General features: G+C 40.9%; 1 protein-coding gene across 1 annotated transcript; it reads left to right on the plus strand.

The window, feature by feature from the left end:
- The first annotated feature begins 3,092 nt into the window (after positions 1 to 3,092).
- Shisal2b (shisa like 2B) lies at positions 3,093 to 19,460 on the plus strand. Its single transcript, XM_028783152.1, has 3 exons — positions 3,093 to 3,283; positions 8,165 to 8,322; positions 19,327 to 19,460. Exons 1-3 carry the CDS (start codon positions 3,093 to 3,095, stop codon positions 19,458 to 19,460), a joined length of 483 nt encoding a protein of 160 aa, XP_028638985.1.
- Positions 19,461 to 19,795: the final 335 nt, after the last annotated feature.

Below are 19,795 nucleotides of genomic sequence, written 5' to 3' on the forward strand. Positions count from 1 at the left end.
AAAAAGCTGCTCTTTTGGCTTAAACTGTGGCTAGTCCCTGCTGACTGGAGTCTGGCAGCTGCATGTTTTATATTTTGTCTGTATCTAAGGGATGTGTAGACAAAGGTTGTTCCTGTGGTGCTTGTGTTAATGAGAATCTCCTGACCAATTCTGCTGTTCTTTCTTCTCCTTCTGTACTGAACACTCATTGTCAGAGAGTTTATGCCAGAATGCTGTGTCATCTAAGACTGAGCTCCGGCAGTGTACGCTCTCCTCATGCCATCCTGAAGGCCTCCAAGCTTCGTTCCCACAACCTTCATTCTCCATCTTATACTGAACAAGCACCCACATGTCAGCTCATCTGATTTCCCCTCCTTCATAGAACATGCCCATTGATTAAGGAGGATGTGATGGTTTGTATATGCTTGGCCCAGGGAGTGGCACTACTCGGAGGTACGACCTTGTTGGAATAGGTGTGTCACTGTGGGTGTGGGCTTTAAGACCCTCATACTAGCTGCCTGGAAGACAGTATTCCGCTAACAGCCTTCTGTAAGCCAGCCTCAATTAAATGTTGTCCTTAGAAGAGTTGCCTTGGTCATGGTGTCTGTTCACAGCAGTGAAACCCTAACTAAGACAGAGCATTATTTTATTATTTCAACACTCCCTCCCCAGGCTTTCCCCTGAAAACATCCTGAGATGTGAGGCAGAAACTTTTTATTGCATCAACAGTTACCGACCACTCGTCAATGGAGCATTCTGGGAGTCCTTACTAATTGACTTTGTTGTGTGAACATTATAGAGTGTATTTACACAAGCTAAGATTGCTGTAATGTCACTAGGCAATAAAATGGCACAGGACTCCCCTACCTCCTGTATATGTGGTCCATCATTGATTACCATGTTGTAATGTCTGTCTGTAGCAGAAACCAACGAGAGGGCTGTAGACACAGCTCAGTTGGCAAGCGCTAGCCTAGCATTCAGAAAGCCCTGTGTTCAACCCCCAACACTAGATACCTATGCACATCCTACTAGATACATGTACAAATGACATAGCAGTGCTTGCCTGCCTTCCTAACACTGGGGAGGACAAGACAGGAGTTACCAGAAGGTCAAGGTTACCGTTGGTGACATAGCAAGTTCAAAGCCCACTGAATCCAGTCTCAAAACTAAAATTATTTGAAGGCATATTTACCAGAAAGGGACATTTTTGGTCTTGAGTCAAGAGTAGAAAGGTGCAAAAAAGAACTCAAATAAAAATCACAAAGCCATCAACACTTAGTCAAACCTTTGCGTTTTGCTCCTTTCTTCTTCTTCTTCTTCTTCTTCTTCTTCTTCTTCTTCTTCTTCTTCCTCTCTCTCTCTCTCTCTCTCTCTCACTTTCTTTTGCCTTCCTGTATATGTGATGGAACTGCAGTTCTATGAGAGACCAACTCCAGACCTTTCTAAATTGGGTCCAATCTCTGGCTGAGTCTGTGGCATGCTAGAAACCAGATTGAATTCCCATCTCTAGACAAGAAAAGAAACAAAAAATATGACACAATGGGTCCTGGCCATAGATATGACATACTGCAGGACAGTGGTGTCTATGTGGAGACAGGTAAGGGAAGCCTTGTGAGTATCCTCCTACCCACCCTCCTCCGCACTGTGGAAAGCATACCTACTATGCAGAGTGCGTGAGAGTTCAGTTGGAGTCTGGTTGGCTCTGAGTTGAGAACGTGAAGCTGAGAATCCAGGGAAGCCATGGGTGGTATCAGAACGTGGATGGGGAAGAGAGAATTGGGGTGAGGGGACAGCTGACGTACTTAGTACTGATCTGTGTACATCGGGGAGGAAGCTGTCTGAGGCTGGGAAAAGAAACACTGAAACGAGTAGAGAGAACAATCCTCTGAGTTCCTACAGGTCTGGAGATGGTAGGGGCTGCCACTACTGGTAAGCTTTGCGATTCCCAATGTATGGAGTAGAATATTCAGATAGTATTGGTCTCAGTAGGGAAAAGTTTAGTCTCCGAGTCCATGCTGGTCCTGCCTAACAAAGCTTAAAAACAAACTGGAAAGAATCAAACTGTCTCCAAGTAACTGTGTCCCAGAGCATAGCTCAGGAATATTTTATAACAATATGAAAATATCCGGCACACAAGTTCATGACATCTGCCTTACAATCAAGCCCCTGGCCAAAAGGAAGGAAGCGGAACTTGAAAAGGAACAATGCTCTGCCCTGAAAATTCTGTGGGCGCTAGCTTCGAGTTGAAGCTATTGTTATTTTTGTTCTTAACTCCCTCGGTATTGTTTGACTTGCTACAACAAGCACACAGCACTACTGTTATTTCAAAAGACTGGACAAATCACTTAGGAAAATGACAATCAAAGGGAAAAGTGGTTTCTTCACTTCAGAAGTGGTTGAAGGTCCTTCCCTTTCTGCTTCACTTCCTAGAAGATTCTCCTTTCTTTTCCACCATCTCTTGCCTTTCCTCCCTTTTCCATGTAGTTTGGGTGACCGTGGGGGTGCCGCTATATGTTTTAAAAACACCCGCAGTTAGTTTTTCTGAGAGAATGTTGTTACTTGACTTTGAGCACCCTGTGCTCTCACTAAAGCTAATCTAAGGCCTTTTTACTAGCTTGCTCCCCAGCCTGGATCAGTAGTCCACCCAGGTAAAGCCTCTGCGAGCCAGACTCTATTCGCCCTGTCACTGGGCAACAAAGATGACACGTTGGTTATACCTGTGTAAACTGCACCCATGCCCACCTCCGCTGTTCCTTCTAAAGAGATCCTTCTGATGTGGAGTGAAGACTATCACAGGTTGTGGATGAAGTGACTGAAAGAGGAAGGGAGTCCGCAGAGAGCAAAGAAAACAGTCGGGGCTCGGGGAGGGAGAAGAGGCAGAGGGCTGGGCCATCAGAGAAAGGGACCACTCAGAGACGAGACCCAGCAGTGAGAGCAGAGCGCTCCAGCACCGCGTGGACAGCGGGAGGTAGAGCCGAGAAGGCTCAGAGGCTCAGTGCCTGGCACTCGGACCTGAGATCGCAGGAGCGCCCAGAGTCGCCAGGGACTTGGGACGAGCGCAGTCGGAGAGCACATCGCACGCACCTCGGGGTCCTTGCGCACGGCCGCCCGCGATGAGCGAGAGCAGCCGCCTGTGCTCGGGCTACTACAGCCTCAACCGCAGCTTCGTGGAGCCCTTCCAGTGCCCGCGGCGTGGTGACGGGGCCGCGCTGCTCTACTGCTGCGGCTTCGCAGACCTCAAGTACTGCTGCAGCGAGCCGGGCAGCTACTTCCCCTACAAGCACAGCTACATGTGGAGCCTCAGGTGGGCAGGGCAGGGCAGGGCAGGGCAGGGCAGGGCAGGGCAGGGCAGGGCAGGGCAGGGCAGGGCAGGGCAAGGTGACCTCCTCCTAGACCTGGGAAAGTGACCAATGGAAGACACAAAGCTGGAATCAGGGAGGTCACCCAGCACCCTCTGGGTTCAGATCCTGTGCCTTCTGAATTGTAACCCTTCAGGGAACCCTGGAGACAAGTGGGCACCCTGTATACATCTCAGCCTACCCCGGGACCACTGCTTGCGCGATGAGCTGGAGGCTTTACTGACAAGCCTGGAGGTTTTAATTCCTCTTTTAATTCCTCTTTAGGTATTTGTTCATTTGGTACATTTGAATGGAAAAGAGGATTCTTTGGAAGCCAGGTTAAGGCATTAAGGACCAGAGGAGTACTTTGAGTCACTGTCACTGAGCAGCCGGAGTCTCTCTGTCTCTCTGTCTCTCTACCTCTCTACCTCTCTGCCTCTCTGCCTCTCTGTCTCTCTGTCTCTGTCTCTCTGTCTCTGTCTCTCTCTCTGTCTCTCTCTGTTTCTCTCTCTGTCTCTCTCTCTCTCTCTCTCTCTCTCTCTCACACACACACACACACACACACACACACACACACACACACACACACATGCGCACCCTGGTTTGAGTAAGTACATACATACAACTGGGCTTTACAACTTGCTCTTCTCAGAGGTTTGGACACTGACACTGCCCAGCCGGACTGAAGTGTCAAGCATGGAAGGAAAAGCTTGGTTTGCTCTGCTTACACACACAGCGCAGCCTTTCTGGACACCCCCCCCCACAACCCCGCACCTGAACCGTTTGATGTCTGGAGGCTTTACCTTCAAAGACAAGCCTTTCTTGCTTCTTTTCTACAGTGGGATTTTTCCTTATTTCTGTTCCTCTTTGTGCATGTTTTCATGATGAAACGTCCCCCCTCAAAGCCTGCAAACTTTGAAACTTTAAATTTGATTCTTTTCTTTTGTCTACAGAATGAATGGAGTATTAATATTATAGGAAAGTGTGTGTGTGTGTGTTGTGTAAGAGAGAAGGGGAGGGGGAGGGAGGGGGAGGGAGGGAGGGAGAGAGAGAGAGAGAGAGAGAGAGAGAGAGAGAGAGAGAGAACTACCTAGCAAGAGTACAGTACTATCACCCCACTCTCATTATAATCCAGAATTTGGCACACATGTCAGATCAATAGCAAACTTATTTCTTGAGGCAATAAAACAAGAACTATTTTTCTCTATTGAGAACTTCAATGAAGTTTCAAAAGGCACACCTTCCTCCCAGGAAGTCCCCTGACCAAGTTATGCTGAAGTAAGACAACTTATCTTCCGTAAATTATTTGGGGGTAGGAAAGTGATGGACTGCCCTGTTATCTGGCCTTTTCCAGACAAGCTCAGTCGTTCATCTGTGAGTGTTGAAGGTGTTGATGAGGATAGAATTAGTGCCAACTGAGCCTGGCAATGCCCAAATCAAACTCTATTGGAAATAGTGCCCAAGATCCTCAGATCTCTAAATGCCACAGTGACAAGCAGAAGGGGCCACAAAACCTTCCTGAGGTTTGTGAGATCACAAAGTGGTGAGAAGCATGCTGGGTCTACCTTCATCAGCACAAAATGGACAGTTAGCCCAGTGTCGGGGAAATAGGAAAATCACATTAACTGAGGGCATCAGTTGGCAACATTGAACCAGGGTTCCTGTGAGTTGCCGAGCTCTGGAAACACCACAGGAGGGTAAATTTATGAGAGCTTCATTTCTCTTCTATTCTTTGTTCTTCGGTCCTAATTTAAAATACTCCAACTGCGAAACATATTACAGAAGTCGCTAGCTTTGGAAATGAGATTCCATGGCTGCTAGGGACAGGCAGCCAGACCTACCTTGAGGGGAGGGAAGGTGCTAAGGTTGTATGGATGTGCTGGCAGCTTCTGACACTTTCTAACAGCTGGGAAAGCATCCTCTGTGGGTGGAATGCTAGGAAGACGGACGACTCTCCCTTTCCAGTGTCTGCTCCTTTCTTTTCTTCTCTCCTCTTCTAAGTCCCTAAATTCAAAGGGTCTACTGCAGTAACCTTTTCCAGGACTTCAGAAAATGAGGCTTATTTGGCAGGGCCATTCACAGATGGATGCTGAATAAGTATTTGTTGACACGACCAACTTCAGAGACTCCGGGATCTCCGTCTTTCCATGATGGTCTTTAAGGACAAAGCAATGCTTGTGTAATATGGAGCCATGTCATTGCAGCACAGTTAACACGCCTTTTGGGTTTTCCTCCACACTGTGTGGTCTTAAAACCTTGTGCATTAAATATGTATGGTATATATGCTCAGTCTCACTAGGTTGGCACATTTTAATTTACTAAGTTACTTTTTACTTTGAAAATTATTTTTCAGCAACTGGGTTTCTTCATTTCAGGAATCTGTCCAGATGCCTCATCTATCTGCTTTGTGCACAAAATAATGCTAAATGTATTACATTCTTACATGTCTGTGTATTGGAAAATGAACCTAACCCTCCCTGACACAGTCTGCAGAATACAAGGTGCAAAGGTTGTTTTTTTCTCTCTCTAATCCTATTAGAGCAAAGGGCAACCAGTATGGCAGCCTCCAGGTTCAAATATATCACTCTGTTTAGACTCTGACATACAATTCCCCAGTTTTCCCTCTATGCAGGGCTGTTTGGGACAGTTAATAAATCAAGCATGAGAATTTGGGACTTTGTATCCATGTTGTCTGCAGCTCGGGAGACAAGCTCTTGTGTGCAAGCCTGTTTTATCGCATCAGATCAACTGAGAGTGGAGTAAACAGCCTGTTCCCTTCAATACTGTTCCTTCTCCCAAAGCAGTGACACTCCTAGTGTCCCCGATCAAATTCCCCCTTTCCTTCCTTTTGCTAAAGTCAAGCTTGCCAGGGGCCTAATTCCTTAGAGAAAGCAGAAGCCTGAAGACAATCTAGGAAAATAATGAAGTTGAGATCATTATTTCTCAGTGATGAGCATTCCAAATTGCTACAGGCAGTTCAATCATAAGTTAATTAATATTTACTTTCATCTGTTGGATATTTTCTACAAACTAAACACCTGTAAATACTTAAAGTGTTCACAACTAACTGAAGTCTGCTCTTGAGTGGCCTAACATCTAATTATGGCTGTTTACACATGTCTCGAGAGACACAAGTCTGCTACAGTTCAGCATGATGCTGCCTTTTCAAATTCCCTCTCTTATTTGATAGTACTAAGTGCACAAGTTTATAAAAAAAAAAGCCCTGCTACTTTAGTGTCTAGCCATATGTGTAACCACATATTGAATTATTACAAAGGAGTTGTAGAGAAAATGACAATTGAGTGCATATTTGACTTTTGGAGAAAGGCACATGGGTTTCTTTCCTGGTGCTAGACAGGAAAATCTCAGACTTGAATTTCAGATACACCAGTTTTCTTTTAACTAAACTCTCTTTTCTTTTCAATGGTTGTGGCTTTGTATATAGTCAAGTCCTGCATGGCCATGGAAGGGACAATGTGACATGGTTCCTATCCCTGGAGCAAAGCCAGCAAGGCATGGGGCTCCATGAGTGTTGATGGTTGCTATGTGTAAGTCTTGTTTGTATAATAATGAACATAATTTACTTTATGTTCCTCCTTCAGGAAATATTCTCCCTGCAAAGGTTATTGAAGAATGTTCTCCCTGCTAAAATTAATGAATCCATGATAATCAGAGACAGCATGAGTCCAAGAGGCAAGGGTATGTCTAATGTCCTCAGCAAAAATGGCAAATGCTGAGACCTTAAGGACAACCCTTAAGGCTGTGGGAAAGAACTCTGAAAATATATAACCAGAATTTCTCAACTATGCAAAATATAAGGATACAATATGAATTATATGAGGGGCTTTCTGGACCTAGAAGAATAGAGGTAGCTACACTATAAGCCAACTTGTCAGAAAGATGTTAAGGAAGGAGATAAAGAGATTTGGGGAGTGGTGATCATGGGGCAAGATCCCACCCAGCTAAGTTTATTGTTTGTGCTTACAAAAGCTGGCAGATTCCTGAGTTCAAGGTCAGCCTGGGACAGAGATAGTTTAGGCCCAGGGTGGTGGGAATGGTGATATCAGAGTCAGACCTCACCAGGATAGCTTATTATCTGTGTATACTAAGTTAGGCAAATCTCTGAATTTATTATTATGTTTTTAAAAACGTACTTGCTGTCTTTTTCTAAGAATCAAAAGGATAAAATCATAAAATGCTGATAATCAAAAGGAAAATTGGGGTGGACAATTGAATTGATACGTAAATAAAAGACTGGGCTTTGATCTTCGAGAGTTGAGCTATCTTTATGAGCCATCTAGAGAGCCAGCAGGAGCAGAACACAAGGCTGTCAGCTTGTACCCCACGATTGACTTTGAGTTGTTCATGACTCCTAAACACCCCTTTCCTTAGAACCCCTCTTCAAGCTGAGGCTGGCCCTTGGAAGTATATTAATAAATGGTATCTTTCATATCTCTAAGAGAAAAGTTTTATATCTCTGATATATATGTTTTCTGACTTTTGGAAGTATTTTCCTATTTATCTTTTGCTTGCAAAATTGCTCTTTCTAAGGTGTGGTATTTATTTGATTAACTTGATTTATTGGACTGAGATACTTATGAAGACTCATGTGACCTTTGACCTATCTCATAGATGTCATACTAATATTAACATACAAATTTTAAAGATACTTAAATACAATAGACAAAATGTTACAGGAATTCAAGATGAAAATTTCAATCCTGTATAGTTTGTGGTAAGACAGAATTTGGTTATGAATTAATGAGAGCAAGAAGGAACGGTGAATTGTTTGGTCCAGCTTGAGTGCACAGCAGTTTAGATGACACGACTTCTTTCTGTTTCCCCAGCATTGGTGCTCTGATTGGATTGGGAATCGCTGCCCTCGTCTTACTTGCCTTTGTCATCAGCGTCTGTGTCCTTTGCTATTTATTTCTGTACACAAAACCTCAAAGATTAGACAATGGCCTTAAGCTTCAGCACCTAGAGGCATCTTCTATCCTAGAAGGTAAGCTGAATCTATTATTTGTAGTTAACTACCTGGACCGTAACCAAAAGAATAACTCTTAGTTGGGCAACAGAGCACACTGCTAAAACACGAATGTTGTTTAAAGATTCACCTTACAATGTATCTTTGCAAGAGTTCACATCCAGTCAGTTTTAAGTGACAGGATACTTCAGGGAAATGGTGTTCAGTGGAAACTAGCAGACTATAAATGCCCTCAGGGAAAGTGAGTCAGTGGGCCAGTAAATTCGCTTTGATATATTTAATTCCTGTGTAGTTATCAACACTTAATCTTCTTGTAACATTTACAGTTTGGTGTTCTTGTGGAGCTAAGGAAATCAAATACACAAAACAATAAAATGCCCAATAGCTCTTTGATGTTGTATTCTAGACTACTCAGTCAGTTGTCCAACTGGCACCTCGTATGAAAAATAAGGGAGAATCTAAAAGAATTTAGAGGTGCTAAAAAAAACCCCTGAAAAACAAATAGAATGTTCTCTGCCTATAAACTAAGTAATTCTGTCGGTATATGTGTATGTATGTGCACAGTGTAACTATAAAGTAGAAAGAAACTTTTAGGTGTAATTTACACAGAGTCCTCTGTGTCTCCTTATTGTCTCATTTATAAAATAGTATACAGATATCAGTTGTTGTTATTACAAACTATCAAAATTTTGTGAAAACTGATTTTCATTAGGGTATTAGGATACAGATTAATCATAAATGTTGACATGTGTGTTCAGAATATATATTAAAGAATATGTAGGTAGCAATATATATATATGTATATATATACATATATATATATATATACACACACATATACATACATACATTTAGGATCTGTGTTGCAATGTTTAGAATAGCATAAAGTGTCTATTTCTTCCATTTAAAAAGAAAAGGAAAATCTTTTTTAAACTATTAAGAAATCCTCTGCTCATAGGCTATATTTTAGCTGAAGATAGAATCTGTCATGTTTGTGAACTACCTTATGAAATATGTCACCATCATCGTGTGCTTGCATTAGATCTAGTCTCCTCTGGGGAGAAAGAGAAAAATCTCTCCCTCGCCTTGGTATCCTTTTGTCATAGTACAGTAAGACGGATCCCTCTGGAGTTCTCTTCCCAAAGTATTGGGATCAAGGGACCAAACTGACAGGCTCAGAGTTGAATTTAGTCCAAGCGACTTTGACCCAGTTTCTCCATGAACACAATCATGCGATTGATTGGTGGTTATCACATCAACAGACTGTAAAGCTAATCTAATTATTGTCTCATTTGCTTAGATGATTTTTAAACCATAGCTCCGAATTTTTTTCTATGCCTAAGAATCACCTAGGGACCTTGTTACCAGCACAGCTTCTCAACCCCTCGATCCTCCTCTCCCTCTTCTCTTGTCTGTCCACAGAACAGTCATAATCAACCTGTTAAAATCTAAGTCGCCCTTCAAATTCAAATGTTTTTCTAGCCCTTTCAAGGGATACAACTCTTTGCTGTGACCTTTTGTGATAAGCCCTCTAGGTCTTTCTCTTTCTAATCTCCTTTGCCAACCCACCTTGGCCCCTTTGCCATTCTTTGAGATTCTTGATCAGGGCCCAGGTGCATGCTACTTCCTTTTCCTCAGACTGCTTTGTGACTTAGTGTCTTTAACTCTTTCCTGAGGAGTTCTCCTCCCTGGAGGCGTTCCTCCTTACCTGTATTCTTAAATCCACTTCCATTCTTCCTAGTCAATTTCCCCCGAAGCATTTACCACTAACATGAAATACAGTTGACTTAACTAATATCTATTTATTTATCTATTTGTTATCTATAACTTTTCTACACTCTAACTAAAACCTGAGTTCCAACAAAGTCATATTCTTTGTCACATTTATTCACTGTGATGTGCCCGACGCTAATAATGCTCAAACGTTTCTGGAATAAATTGATGTGACTACTCCTACATCTTTACTGATCTCAGGAATGTATTTCGTGAAACAGAGATCAGGTCTAGTCATTGCTGCAAGTCATCAAGCGTACATTGAGTGTGTCTTCTATATAATACTCCGTGATAAATAAAAGTGGTTACTTTTCCTGATTTAGCTCAAGGACGATTGCAAAACTCTATTTCATGTTTGCTTTGTGAACCCAGAAGCAGAATTATTGGCATGTCAATTCAGATTTGGCACGTTTTTTGCTATTTAGTGGATGAAGCCTTTTAATGAACTTTTTATAAAGTTAGATGAGACTGCTTTCTTGCAATGAAATATCCCCACTTTGTTCTTCACCAAAATATATGTACCAAGGTAGAAAAATTAATTTAATAGACCTTTCCTGAGTCTGGCTATTACATATATATATATTAGAAAACAGCATATTGAATGTAAAGTAACCAGTTCCTTACCATTGCTTTCAAAGGAGGTAATTTAATTTTGGTCCTGTGGGTTAATTTTTTTTTTAAGTCACACCGCAGAGCACAAAACAAAATAGGTAATCCATGTGCTCCTGAACCCTTTGAAGTGAAAATTAAATATTGTTCACTTAAACATTAGTGTTCCATTTTAGTGTTTCCACCACCTAGCAAGTGATACCATTGTTCAAGCTATGGGAAAGACATGCTAAGAGTATTATTGCATTTAAGTAGTATTGCATTAAGTGTTAAAGGTTGGAAACATAGGACATGTTTGCAAGTTTAATTAGGTGTATAAACAGTACATCTTAGGAAAGTTGATTTCACCTATTAGAACTTTTTTCTTTCAACATTATCTCTTAAAATTTATCTCACATTATTTCAATTTCTTAAAATTATTTCTTTTATTTTCTGAGATGAAAATAAAATTACATAATCTCCCCTTCCCTTTCCTCCCACATATTCCTCCTTGCTCTCTTTCAAATTCATGTCCTTTTTCTTCATTGATTGCTCTTACAATGTTGTTACACACATACACACACACACTCTGACACACATGCATGCATGTTCTTAAATATATAAGTACAACCTGCTTAGCCTGTATAATGTTACATGTATGTATGCTTTCAGGGATGACCATTTGGCATAATCAATTGGTGTGCTCTCTGGAGAAGACTATTTAGATTAATTTTCATAATGGAGATTGTTTTCATTACAGGCCATTTTAATGGCTATGTGTTCTTGCACATATTACAATGGATACAGAGTTCTGAATCTTTTCTTTTCCTATAGATGATGTCAGTGTAGGTCTAAAATAGGCTAATCATAGATTACTGCCAGGATTTTCCTCAGCGTATTTTTATTTCATTGTATTTCAATTTTAAATGTATACAGCTTAGGGCTTTACAGCCTTTGAACTGATCTTCAAAAGGCAGGAAAGGTCTCTTCTGGCCATGGCTGCAGATGTTAATGGCATAAACTTTGCTGCCCAAGCTGTACAGAGCATCTCCTGCTGAGCAGTTGGTGGGTGTTTAAGTTGTGTCTTGTAACTGTTCTCTTCTTTTAACACTTTTATGTTTTGGGATTACACACCTTTCAAATACCAGTATTTGGAAGAGTACTGTGGCTTGTATTGTTTTTGCCTCAGACACGAAGTTCCCAATCAAAAGATGGCTGTGTGCAGACAGTCCTAAGGGTGAGGGCTTATCCAAGGCTGTGGGAGAATAATCATGGTTAATGGTGGCTCAGTCAGAGATGATGCCGTAGGTCTGCACATTTCAAATGTTTCCATAGTGAGGTTCTTATGGACATATCTAGTGTTCTCAGGGGTAGAGTGGGAAAGGTCTGCCATAAGCCTCGTGAGCTTCTGCACTGAATTGTCTCTCATTTTGCTTTTAAATGTGATGGGAATTTTCAACTGACTGTATAGTGCGATGCTTATTCTGCTCTGATAATGACATCTATGACCCACATCCAAGTAAAACCACTGCTTCAGGAAGATAAAGTGAAACACCCTGAGGCTTTGAGCGGGTCCTGTGGTGGTGAGGGATGATCAATGTCGGGGACTCAAGAGAAGTGGTGTTTCTGATGAAAATTAGAAAGCCACTGTTAGAAAAACGACTAGGAAGAAATAATACAATTATAGAACCAACAAACACCCTCAAGCTGGAATTTGGTGCTTGCCTTGGAAAGGTGGAAAATAGAAACTAAAAGGAATAGGTAACTTAGCAGTGAGACACAGCTACCGAGGTGAAAAACAAAACTGCATGTACAATACCGAGAAAGTAAATTGAAAACAAAATCACAGAATCATTTACTGTGCCCATGTGCAAATTGAGTCTTGGACTTGAAAATGGTCTTGTGTTTCTTCTTAGAAGATGCTCTTAATTCCTAGTTTTTCTCTCTGCTCATGTTCATTGTAGAAACACTGGAAACACTGAGAAACAAACAAACGCTCTTAGCACAAAGGTGGAAGATTTCAACACTGCAGTCAATATCTTTCAGGGAGATTATTCTGTATATTCATATATCACATAAGGCAAAATGAGAAGGAGGGGGTGTGACAGCCTATGTCTGTGATCCTAGCACTCAGAAGGGTAAGGCAGGATGGGCACAAGTTTGGGGCAAGCCTAGGTTATGTAGTGGGGATGTCTGTTGTCTGTCTATCTTTCTTCTTCTTCTTCTTCTTCTTCTTCTTCTTCTTCTTCTTCTTCTTCTTCTTCTTCTTCTTCTTCTTCTTCATCTATCATCTATCCATCATCTATCTATCTATCTATCTATCTATCTATCTATCTATCTATCTATCTATCTACCTATCTATCACCTGTCTATCTATCTGTCTGTCATCTCTGTCCTTCCTGTTCCCTCCTCCCTCTCCCTTTAAGAAAACAAAACAGAATAGCTGTATCTTTCTTTGCCAATAAATGAGCACTCTGTCATCATTTAACCCATTTCTTACACCACACGGTGCTGCAATGTTTGCTGTTGTTATCCTTTCACTCTTAGAAGAGTTCTGAGGAGTCTATAAAGCATTTGTATATCATTTGGCAGATTAACTGATTGTTATTCTTTTGCTTCGTTGGTTCTATCGTTCATACTTTCTCCATGTATTCCGAATGGCATGGTTTTTAAACTATAACATCCATAGCCCTCCCTAAGAACAAAGGTCCTTCCTCTTGTGTGAACCCTGCCCACATATCCAAGCCAGCCACAACACTCAGGCAGCAAGGTACAATCAGGTGTATATTAATGTTTTCCAATCTCAATAGCTAATTTTTCTAATCTTGGATCTGGCCCAGAATTACATTTGTATAGTTTTATTTCTTCTTTCCTTAATCCTTAATCCTCTGCCTTTCTTTTTTCTTTTATGCCCCTAGCAATTTTGAAAAGAAGAAGGCAGATATTTTGTGCAGTGTCCCTCAATTTCTGTTTGTCTGTTTTCTCTTTTACAGGAACACACAGAAGTTATAGTTGGCCTGATTATTAGTGCTATTAACTTGATTGCAGTGAGCTATCTGAAACAATGAAAATATCCTCTTTCTCTGTAAATTCTCACTCAGTCACTGATTTTTTGACAACTGTTATTATATTTGTAAATGACAACTTTCCAACCTCTTACAGCTTTAAAATTTGTTTCACTGCTCCGCTGTTCATCTTTGTGCCACTGAAACAAAATAGTTTAAACTGTAAAATTTATACAGAAGTTACTGTTTACAATCCCAGAGGCTGGGAAGTTTAAGATTTAGATGGCAGAGGATTTGGCACTGGGTGGGAGCTGTGGTCTGCTTCTGAGATAGTGCGTGCCATGATGCTGAGTCTCCTCGAGGAGCAAGGAGACAGTGGGCCAGAAGAAGCTAGCTAATTCCCTCCATCCTTTCTGTAGGAATGCTAGTTCTACCCAGAAAGGGCAGAGCTAAACAGTCTAACCACCTCCTAGGCTCCTCAACTGTACTATAACTTGCCAGTTTGATTTCATTTGACTTTTAGAGGAGCACATGAACTCTAACCATAGGATTGGGATCGTCTATTCACTATAATATCAGTATGGACTGGTGGATTTTAAAATGTTATTGTATACTCTGATTCATGAATGACCTTATAATGGTCAGTGGATACTTTTTAATTCATTTTCTTACTTGTAGGTATGCATGTGCAGTGTATGCACATTGTATGCAGAAGCCAGAGATAGACATCTTCTGTGTCCTGCTGTATCAGGTTCTGCTTTACTTCCTTGGATAGTAGTATATCACTGCTGCTACAGCTAGGCAGCATGCTAGCCAGGAGACTCAAGTGATCCTCCAGCTCCATCCTCTCTAGCGCTGAGAGCACAGGCATACGCAGGACCTTGGCTTACGTGAACACTGGGATCCAAACTCACATCCTCATGATTGGATAGAAAGCACTCCTGGCCACTGAGCCATCTCTCCTTCCACTGAGCAAACTCTTTTAAACTGTATCCCATGCCCACTTGAAATTTGCCCATCATTTTGGGAGCACCTTTTTTTTTCCCCTCCAGGAAATCTGATATTTTCCCTACCATTTCTTCACACACATACATACACACACACACACACACACACACACACACACACACACACTTCACTTGGTAACAGTGTTTAGAAATCAAGTATAGATTGTAGCAAAAACAATTTAAGCTTATCCCTGACTAGCTTACAAATAAATGAGACTCAGGTTATAGTTATTTTATTTGGCTTTGACAATTACTGGGGGGGGGGGTCACCCCTAACCTACTCTTCTAACTGTAGGCCTGGTTCTGTAGGCCTGGTTACCTCCCCAGGTATACCCCAGATACTTGCTGTTTCTCCTGGCCATGTATTCATGGTTCCTCTCCCCTCATGGTGGGTTCTTCCTCCCTCCCCTTCTACCTGTCCCTCCTCTTTCAACCAGGTCACACCCCAAACCCACCTATCTCTAGTCCCTCCAGTAATTGGCTGTAATCAATTTTATTTAACCAATAGTTTTAAATCAAGGAACAAGGTTTGCACAACAAGAGCCTAGACCTTCGAGTATAGAATTTAGCATTACAATACATAGCATCAGACCAAACTTCAACGGTAGATACACCATATTTAATTGACTTACTAACTTCCACTTTCACCATTATCTTACAGATACATTGAACACTTAAATATTTTTCTTAGCATAAATCCTTAGAAGAAACACCTACTCTAAGTGTTCACACATATCAAAAGCTGTGGGTATATTCACTACCTGCCCTCCATAAAATTACTACTTCGTATTTACTTATTTTTCCATAATCTCTGTGGCCTTTGGGGTTATTATTTAAAAATATCTATTTTACTAATTTAATAAAAATTAGATTTTTTTCAAATTTATGTAATCAGGCATTTTTAATGTTTTGGGTTTTTTTTTTGTAGTTCACTACTTACTTTTTATACATTTTCTAGATTGCAGAGTTTTTTCTACTGTTTTTATGTATTTAAAGCTTTAATAACTCTCCAGAAGTGAAGTCGGAAATCTGCCTTTTTTTTTTATTTTCCAGGTGAATCAGTTGTCCAATATCCATTAGTCAACATATCTTTCTATTGTCAACCTAAATGGTCATTTGTCACAAACTGTTATATGTACTAAGGTCTGTTTTTAGATTGGGCTCTATCGAATTACTCATTCTGATTATTCTTGTTGTGACAGACTTTAACATTACCACTGTCACATTATCTGAACATCAAGACCCTGTCTCCTTCCTGTCATTCAGCTTCTCTGAAGAACATCTTGGCTCTTTGTATGTAATGCTTCTTAAGTTTTGAATCACACTCTAAAATTTTGAAACAAACAGAAAAGTGATATTTTGATGGTTTTATAGTAAATTTATAGTTAACTTTGGGAGCCACTTTACTAAATGCCTAATACTCAGAAAAAATACTGAAAACCCATTAAATTGGACTGCTGACTCTACTTGGCACTATTTTATTTCACAAAAGCTTTTAAAGAATTCACTATGGTATTCACAGAAAAAAGAATAATTTGGATTCACTATCATAAAAAAAAAACAAAACACTCAGTCATGGAATCTCTTGGAAAGAGACCCAATTGATGACGAACTTCCTTGATCAGGTTGGCCTGCAGATATATGTCTGAGAAACTGTCTTCGTTAACAATTGCTGTGGGAGGGCACAGCCCACTGTTGGCGACACCATCCCTAGGCAGGTCAGCCTGGGCCATATGAGATCGTGGAGCATATGCCAGTGAATGAGCCTTACTTTATAGATTCTGCCTTGAGTTCCTACACTGACTTCCCTCAGTGATGAAACTGTAACCTGTAAATATGAACTAAGTAAATGCTTTTATTCTCAAGTTGCTTTTGGTCAGGGTGTTTATCACAGCAACAGAAAACAAAGTAGGTCAGCAGGTAAAGGCACTGGCTGCTGAGCCTGAGGACCTGAGTTAGATCTTAGAATACATACAGTGGGAGGAGAGACACATATTTCATAAGTTTTCCTCTGGTTTCCACATACATACCTGTGACACACACACAGACACAGACATACACACACACACACACACACACACACACACACACACACGTAAATTTTAAAGAATATTTAAGCTTCTCCTGGGTTCTAAAAAGGATCTTTCAATTTAATACAGCAATCAGAGAGTTCCTAAGGCTGTTTTAGTTAGAATGTAGAAAACCAAATCACTTAACAGTCAGTACAGCACAGCATTTGTGAGTGCTGATGTGCCCTTTAGAATACAAGGTCAACCATCCAAAGCTGAAGCTACAAACAGGAAGCAAATCAGAAGTCAGTCTTTCAGCATTAAATATTTACTTAAAGTTTTAGTAAATATTAAGCCAGGCATGGTGGTGCATGCGTTTAATCCCAGGAAACTGAGGCAGGAGGATCCTGAGTTCCAGGCCCAAGCCAGCCTAGGTCATAGTGAGGCTGTTTCAAAAAATCAAAACAAACACCACCACAAAACAATAATAAAACAAGCCAGGCAGTGGTGGCGCATGCCTTTAATCCTAGCACTTGGAAGGCAGGGACAAGCCCATCTCTGAGTTTGAGGCCAGTCTGTTCTACAGACTGAGTTCCAGGATAGCCCAGGCTACTCTGAGAAACCCTGTTTCAAAAAACCAAAAAGAGAAGAGAAAAACAACTTGACTTTGAGTGTAGATTCAAGATTGTTTCCCAAAGCTATCCAGCTAGATCAGCAGCTGGAAGCTGTTTTGGGATCCAGGGCGGCAGGACAGATGCTAAGTTATATTAAGCAGGATCGATAACAGCAAGAAAGCTCCATCAGAGTTCTGCCAGGTAGGTGTGGCCAGGAGACAAAGACCTGCCACAGGTTATTTTCCGGTTTTGAGATGGCTGTCAAGACCCAAGTTCACAAATGCACAATTACAAGGTAAGTTGGTCTGAAGTAAACCCAAGTTTAACTGTTATCAGAACAAGCAGGTTGGCATAGTTGCAAAAAGAGCAGGTAGGATAATTTCATTTGATAAGCCGGATTTAAATTTGGCCAAAGGCCAAAAGCTTTAAGTGCCAGCCTGCGATGTCCAGGATTAAAGGAAGGCTAAGATTTATGTATAATGGCCAGACTAAAATAAAGTAAGGACAGGCACATGAGAGCTCAGTTCAAGGGACTGAGGGAAGAGCTGTGCTGGTGGGTCTCTGGCAATTTATACTCAACTAAAGAAACAGGAATTAATAAGAAAAACTCTCTGTGCATGGCAAATCCTCCCCAGTTCAATGGCATCACAGATTTCTTAAAATCAAGTCTGTGTTGTAGTTTTATGATAGAAGGTTTTATCCCTACTTAGCTGGATAAGAAATTAGTTTCTATGATAGGAAAACTAGGAATAGCAGGTTTGCTGAGGTGACAGCTTCTCTTACAAAGGTCCCCAGAAGTTAAGGGACTCTGCTCTCACTGGGGCTCTACCAGCTGTCTTCTGTATCGCCAATTACCTTAAACTGCTGGAGGGAGTCCATTGGAAGTGCTTTTGGATTTTTCCCTGGAGTAGATTCTGGAGTGTTCATCAGGTGTTTACAATCAATCTTTTCTCATTCAAATAGGAAATTGCTTTCCTAGGGGTAATCACTTTGGTTTTTGAAGCCAACCTAGGAAATAGTCTTGATAAGCTAACGGCTTTGGAAGGATCTGGAAGCCAAGTAGATAATGAGCCAGGGCTGGGAAATCAGGGCTTTTACAAGTGCTGTGGACAGACGCAGAATTTTTCACACTGGAATGTGTTTTCATAGCGTGCACAAGTCAGAGAGCGGTGGGCAGTTTCGATGAATTCTTCCAGCTTTTGCCACAGATGTGTACGATGGAAATGAAAGCTGGCAGAACAGAGACGACTCCAAACATCCAAACGGCTAGGTTAACAAATAACACCCTGAGGTTCCCCTTTGCTATAAAGAACACAAAACCTGTGTGTGCTGAAGCAGAGAAAGGGCTTGAAAGTTTAATTCAAATAGTATTAAATATAGAAGTATGTGAGCATAGCTTAGGAAACATGTGGGAGTCAATAAATCAACATTAGGTTTGAAGTTTTTGGAACCCTCCCCCCAATTGAAACAGTAACAATCCACAGAAGGCCAATCCACTTCTTCCTTTGTTAGCTCAAGGGCTAGGGAGTGAAGACACACATTCCTCAGGCCTTGCTTACTATGGATTTATATGCAGTGTGTGAATTGGATTATGGAATGAATGTATTCTTTAAAAAACAAAAACAAACAAACAAACAAACAAACAAAAAAACGAAACTCACATCCAAATTGCAAAGCCTTCAGAGTCTTGAAATGATGACGACTAGCTTGAAGGTAGGTCTATTTACTATTTATTTGTCGGTTAGGGAGTCATGCTTTGAGTGACCCTGAAATTGTTACCTCCTTGTGAACTGTGTGCTGGGACAGAGGCATGGAGAAAGAATATGGCAATTGAATTTGAATCCCTGTGATGGAATATCTCCCTTCACTTTCAGAAGGCATGAACTTGCTTCTCTCTCATCTGTATAATAGTTCCAGGACTTCCTATTTTCCACACTATTATAACAATTCAAGCACACATGTTGAAAAGACAAATTTTACGTCATTAGTTTGACTAATTATTTCATTTGGTCTTGTGTACTTCCAGGCAACGTAAATAGAAAAGCCAAAGGCCTCATTTCAAACGCAGCATCAAATTCAACAAATGAGACCTTCTATGAAGCTGACGACATGACTCAGGAAAAAACAACGGATATGACACAAATCAATATTGCCTGTTAGCGAAAATCCCTGGTTTGAAAGCTCACCTGAGAGACGAAGCATTAAGAATAAAGAAGGCAAAAAAAAAAAAAGAATAAAGAATGCTAAATAAATAAATAAATAAATAAATAAATAAAAATAAAGAATGCAGGCTGGAGAGATGGCTCAGTGGTTAAGAGCACTGATTGCTCTTCCAGAGGTCCTGAGTTCAATTCCCAGCAACCACATGGTGGATCACAACCATCTCTAATGTGATCCGATGTCCTCTTCTGGTGTGTCTGAAGCTAGCCACAGTGTACTCAGATAAAGAAATACATACATAAATAGATAAATAAATAATAAAGAATGTATTTTAT

Source organism: Grammomys surdaster, unplaced genomic scaffold (assembly GCF_004785775.1).
Source record: "Grammomys surdaster isolate TR1022 unplaced genomic scaffold, NIH_TR_1.0 99, whole genome shotgun sequence".
In the NCBI taxonomy this organism is placed as follows: domain Eukaryota; kingdom Metazoa; phylum Chordata; class Mammalia; order Rodentia; family Muridae; genus Grammomys; species Grammomys surdaster.

Excerpts from the sequence above, each read along its gene's own strand:
- Shisal2b (XM_028783152.1), top strand. The coding sequence starts at position 3,093 with ATGAGCGAGAGCAGCCGCCTGTGCTCGGGCTACTACAGCCTCAACCGC. Across the intron at positions 3,284-8,164 it reads AGCTACATGTGGAGCCTCAG|CATTGGTGCTCTGATTGGAT; the intron begins GTGGGCAGGGCA and ends CTGTTTCCCCAG. Across the intron at positions 8,323-19,326 it reads GGCATCTTCTATCCTAGAAG|GCAACGTAAATAGAAAAGCC; the intron begins GTAAGCTGAATC and ends GTGTACTTCCAG.